This window comes from Myotis yumanensis, unplaced genomic scaffold (genome assembly GCF_028538775.1).
Source record: "Myotis yumanensis isolate MYYU_CA2020_CCGP unplaced genomic scaffold, mMyoYum1.0.hap1 SCAF_3, whole genome shotgun sequence".
Lineage (NCBI taxonomy): Eukaryota > Metazoa > Chordata > Mammalia > Chiroptera > Vespertilionidae > Myotis > Myotis yumanensis.
Genome location: NW_027223754.1, coordinates 74,477,780 through 74,483,779, shown reverse-complemented (window position 1 = coordinate 74,483,779; position 6,000 = coordinate 74,477,780). Strand labels below are relative to the sequence as shown.

The following is a 6,000-nucleotide window of genomic DNA, read 5'->3' as shown; positions in this document are numbered from 1 at the left end:
GTTCAGGAAAATAGGAATTGCACTGAAGGGCAAATTGCACATTTCAGCAATACACACAAGAACAATTTATTGCCACACTGGCTACGGATAACACTCTGTTCCCCAATGTCTATAAACAGGGCCTGGTTCATAGTTCTAATTAATTAACTTTATTAAGTTGGAACTGAAAGGAGGTGGCAACTTAAACAAGGAAATAAAAAGCAGCGGACCTCGCAGACTAGTTCCATATAACTGCTTTTTAACTGTAGGTAAAAGAGCAGTCACTTACTTATTGCAGGTAATAAAGTAAAATAGATGCTTAGAGAGACTGCATAGCACAGTCTATTTCCAGCTCAGCCACAGAATATGCTAACTACAAAAAAGAAAAGATGATTTCTCTCATTTAGTGCAAGTACAAGTTTATTTTCTTTGATATGGAATTATCAACGTTAATTTGATGCCCCAAGTGAAGTACATGTGTAACATTTGCATAAGAAAACTTTAGCTGAAACATTTTTTTAGATCTTTGTTAAAGTTATTGATTGTCAGATCAAACATACTGCAATTCCAAGTTTTTTTTTCACAGAAATAAAGACATTTGTTACTTGGCAAGTTTCAAAATGGAAATTCTATCCCAGAGTCATAATTACGGGGAAGAGGGGTGGGACAGGGAGAGGGTGGGGTGTGCTAAGAGTTTCAGCAGCATTGTAATACCATATATGTCCAGCTTCATACAAAAGCTTATGCATTTTACAGAGTGCATACATTCCGATTACATCATTTTTGGAAATGTGCTCAATGGTCTTATAGTTTCCTACAGGTCTAATTAACATGAATTCAATGATGGTAAGGAGCTTACCAATCATTTCCTCATAGCTCTGTTATCTTCAGTTTTATATTTTTGATACTATGCTAACAGCAGGCAGATCCCAATTCGGGAGAAATCTGGACCTATATAAACAACACATACATAGGTAGCAAGACTTGAGGTTGAAGATTTAAGGGTCGTTAATGTTGAAAATAATAAAGTAGAAATTACAGTTGACTTAGAAAGATGGTATTTTCTTAAGGATATATTGCTGAACGCGTGGCTACCTACTGTCTCTAAAACACTGTGTATAACCTGACCACCAAATGCAGAAAACGTTAAAGACTGTTACAATCCCAAATGAGTCACCGCCTCAAGTACATAGGAAAAGCATTGCAGTCATGTATTTAGCTTTACTTTTCTAATAGACATCATAATTTAAAATTATATAAAGTAACTTACAAAGAAAGTAATTTTTTCAAGTGTTATAGCTCAGAGCGTGGCTTTATATTTGGCTTACTCATTTTATTTTTTTGCCGGTTTAATTTATAAAGCTCGTAATCTTGCCAGCAGGGCTTCAACTTCAGGAAGGGATTCATTTTTAGAAACCGAGCCAAGGAGTTCCATTTCCCTTTTTCTGCTGCTTTCTACATGGCAGGCATCCTTCTCAGCTGCCTGGACCCTCCCTGTGGACGTGTGAGTGTGAGTGCCTCGGTTAGAATTAAGCTCCGTGGCGACTGGAGTCCTTGTTGAGTTGCAATTGATATTGTAGCGTAGATGTGACCCTTCTGTCAACTGCACTTTCTGATTTTCTACAAGAAGGAAGAAACATAAAATTTATCACTGTGATGAGCTAGGACTGTGCAGATCATAAAATTTTAAAATAATTATTCTCAATAAACAGGTCCTCTTAGATATATTAAACTAAAAATCAACAGATTTAAAATAAACATGCAGAGGTTGTAAACTGAAATAAAAACAGACAATAATTTCATTAGTACTTATGTTATTTCCTTCTTTTATGCCTGACATGCCTATCACTCAGTTATCATCAAAGCTTGGTTCTATATTTCATCCAGGTCTCTGCTCAAATGCCATCTAAAGAGAGGACTTCTCTGACCATCCATCTAAAATGACACTTACTCTTTGCATCACAGTATCTCCTGATCCCCTCATCTTTCCCTGCATAGAACTCATAGCCACTGGACACATCCTTTACTTGTTTACTTGTCCAATGTCTATCTCTTCATTAGAATGTGAGCCCCGAGATATCAGGAACATTGCTTTAAATATGCTGCAACTTTGGTGGCTGAAATGGCCCTGGAGCAAAGTAGGTGTTCAATAAACATACACTGGGCAAAGAAATGACTTCCACACTCTATGACCCAACATAAGCATTAGTTTGAATAATAATTTCCTTTTTGAACAAAACAAAAGAGAAAAGTTTCTATTGGAATTTCAAAAGTCAATGATTTCCCCTAAAAGAAACAATGAAATTGACAGGCAAATTATTAAAACATGCTAGCAAAACAGAATTAGGTTATAATTTAATTGTCAAATATATACACACATACACATACTGACAGGTACACATACACACATAATTTCCTTTATTGGTAAGTGACAGTGATGCTGACTTATCAAGGCTCTAAGGAGAGAGGTGCAATAGCTAATGATTAACTTTCCCAAAGAATACCGGATTTCCTTTTAATTAACTGACTCTCACATTGCACAACCATAGGAATGATCGCTCTCACAGACCTCCAACTATGAAAAAACAGACAGCCTCAATATCCATGTAACCTTGAATGGGGCTTGAAATGGCCTGAAGTGACGTGACATTTAAAGTTTTTGGTTATTCGCTGAGAGATGCTCCATTATCCCAATAGTAATGACTTTGGAGCACAAGCAGTCACTCATGACAGTGTGTTTTATGTGAGTGCTGAAAGTTCCAACCGAGAACAGCTTGTGCATTAAAAGGTGGCCGCTGAAGATATTTACTGCACTGTCATTTCCTGACCAGGGGCTTTCCAGTGATGGATGAGTATTTTACACACTTTCTTGGACATTCTCAACAAATTTTAGAAGTATGATCACCTTTTAGCTGTTGGAAGAAAATAAATATACTTTTCCTATCACCTTCTCTATCAGGTGGGTAATTGTTACTCAAAAATCAAAATCTACCAGAGCAGTGATTTTCTCTTAGAGCAGTTTGTGCTCTATAGTTTCTAAGATACATATTGCATTTGCAGTAAAGGGCACAGTGCACATGGTATTCCTGCAGTTCCCGCGACCACACACATTTATTTTCTAGCATCCACCCTTCTGTCCTAAAATGTGTTTGAAAACTGCATTTGTCGCTAAGTGCAAATATTTAGTCAGCTTACTACTCCTTCACCCTGATGTTCCTGTCTTTTCTTGTCATTTGATTTCTTGTAAACGACTTTATCATGATGATATCTGCAACAAAGTAGTTTATTCTGCTACTGGGCAACTCCAGTCGAATATCTGATGGCAGTGAAGAGATTGGGCTAAAATATAGGTCTATTATATATGTACTAGAGGCCCAATGCACAACATTCATGCACTGGGGGGGGGGGGGGGGGTGGTGGGGCGGGGGTATCCCTCAGCCTGGTCTGTGCCCTCTAGGGCCTAAGCCGGTAGGCAGACATCCCCTGAGGGTGTCCTTAGCACTGCAGTGGAGGTGGGAGAGGCTCCCGCCACCCCACCGCCGCTGCGCTCCCCAGCCGTAAGCCCGGCTTCTGGCTGAGCAGCGCTCCCCCTGTGGGAGCGCACTGACCACCAGGGGGCAGTTTTGTCCCCTGGTGGTCAGCGCGTGTCATAGCAGCCGGTTGTTCCAGTTGCATATTAGCCTGTTATTATATAGGATACATATATACATATATTGTTCTGTACCTTCTATGGCTATCATGCGTCATGCCCAATTCCACATGAGGCAAAGTGAGAAGAAAATGGGATTTTAAGGTCAGTCTGGGTTGAAATCTAAGGTCTACAATGTGGCTTTCACAGGTTACTTAATCTCTTTTGGATTTCAGGTTTCTATTAATTAGCCTCAGAGAGTACTGATGAGAATTAAAGGAAATACTGTGGGTGATACCTACTTTAAGACACTTGTCTTTCCTTCCTCCTTCCCAAGCTCTCCAAGGGAGGCGTCTACCACCCAAGACTCGGGACTTTTTCAGATGCTCTGACCTCCCTGACTTTCTGGTGACCATGACAGTCAGGGCTGAAACACCATTTTATTAATAGCTTGTACTTATACATATATAGCACCTTTATTTATAAAGTAGTTGTTGTACTTTAAACATTACCAGCCTCATTTTGTAGATTGAGAGATGAAAGCAGAAGGAGGTTAAGTCATCGCTTAGACTTAGTTACCAAGTAAATCAGCGGCAGAAGCCAAATGCTGTCTCTAGAGATACTAAGGCTGTCTTAAAGAAATTTGAAAAGGGGAGAAACCAAGATGGCGGCATAGGTAAACACGGGAGTTTGCTGCCTCGAACAACCACTTCAAAAATACAACTAAAAGACGGAACGGACATCATCCAGAACCACAGGAAAGCTGGCTGAGTGGATGTTCTACAACTAGGAGGAAAGAGAAAAGCATACCGAGGCTCAGAGGAGGCGCAGTGCTGAAGTAAAATACTAAGGTTCGGAGTGCATGTGGAGCGGGCTGGAGGCTGAGGGCGCGGTTGTTTTCAATCGGGAGGGAGTCTCAGGCTCTGAGCTCCAGTTCTGGGCGAGTCTCTAAGGACCCAGACTCATACGGGAGAAGCGGGACTGTCTGGCATCGCTCAGAACCCTAGGGCAGCTTTCTCTCCGTGGGGCTTGCAGCGACTACTGGGACACTGAGAAGCAGAGCCTCTGAGGGCAAGACTGAGAGCAGCCATAATTGCTAACCCCGCCCTGTTGATCCCGTGGGACCCGCCCCGCCCAAGCCCTGCAGGGAGGCTTTTGCTGAATAGCCTCAGGCAAAGGCTAGATTAGCACCTCCCTAGAGATCCAGGAGCCAGGAAGCCCAGAGGTCAGAGTGGGACCATCCAGCTTTAAGCTCCGTGGAACCATAAAAGACACACTCAGGAGGCAGACTCAGTGAGCACCAAAGCCCCATCGAAGCAAGTCTAGCCCCAGAGGGGTGTCTCCAGCACAGAAGTTCTCCCACCGCAGACACAGCTGATTCTCACAGCCAATTGACCTGGAGGTCAATTCCTCACAGTGATAACTACAACAATCAAGGCTTAACCACAACAAGACTGTGCACAAAGCCCACAAGGGGGTGCACCAAGAGTGTCTACCTTAGGTAATTGGGACACTTAGCACAGAAAGGCACTCTATCGACACAGCGAAGCATAAAAAAATGCCGAGACAAAGAAACAGGACACAAACGACAGAATTGGAGGAAAGCAAACTGTTGGATATAGAGTTCAAAACCACACTTTTAAGGTCTTTAAAGAACTGTTTAGAAGCCCTCGAAAAGACTGGTAAGACCGCCGATAAATGTAGTGAGATCCTCAAGAAATCTAATGAGACCCTCGATGTTGTGATAAAGGACCAACTAGAAATTAAGCATACACTGACTGAAATAAAGAATATTATACAGACTCCCAATAGCAGACCAGAGGGTCGCAAGGATCAAGTCAAAGATTTGAAATACGAAGAAGCAAAAAACACCCAACCGGAAAAGCAAAATGAAAAAAGAATCCGAAAATATGAAGATAGTGTAAGGAGCCTCTGGGACAGCTTCAAGCGTACCAACATCAGAATTATAGGGGTGCCAGAAGATGAGAGAGAGCAAGATATTGAAAACCTATTTGAAGAAATAATGACAGAAAACTTCCCCTACCTGGTGAAAGGAATAGACTTCCAAGTCCAGGAAGCGCAGAGAACCCCAAACAAAAGGAATCCAAAGAGGACCACACCAAGACACATCATAATTAAAATGCCAAGAGCAAAAGACAAAGAGAGAATCCTAAAAGCAGCAAGAGAAAGAAAATCAGTTACCTACAAGGGAGTACCCATACGACTGTCAGCTGATTTCTCAACAGAAACTTTGCAGGCCAGAAGGGAATGGCAAGAAATATTCAAAGTGATGAATACCAAGAACCTACAACCAAGACTACTTTATCCAGCAAAGCTATCATTCAGAAGTGAAGGCCAGATAAAGAGCTTCACAGATAAGGAAAAGCTAAAGG

At 41.5% G+C, this 6,000-nt stretch overlaps 1 protein-coding gene across 1 annotated transcript in view; it reads right to left on the bottom strand.

Moving 5' to 3' along the window:
* Window positions 1-393: 393 nt before the first annotated feature.
* DIAPH3 (diaphanous related formin 3) overlaps window positions 394-6,000 on the bottom strand; it is a 531,965-nt gene continuing 526,358 nt past the window's right edge. The window contains exon 28 of the mRNA XM_070408978.1: window positions 394-1,599. Within this exon, the coding sequence (XP_070265079.1) occupies window positions 1,334-1,599 (266 nt within the window). The 3' untranslated portion in view covers window positions 394-1,333. The remainder of the gene's footprint in view (window positions 1,600-6,000) is intronic.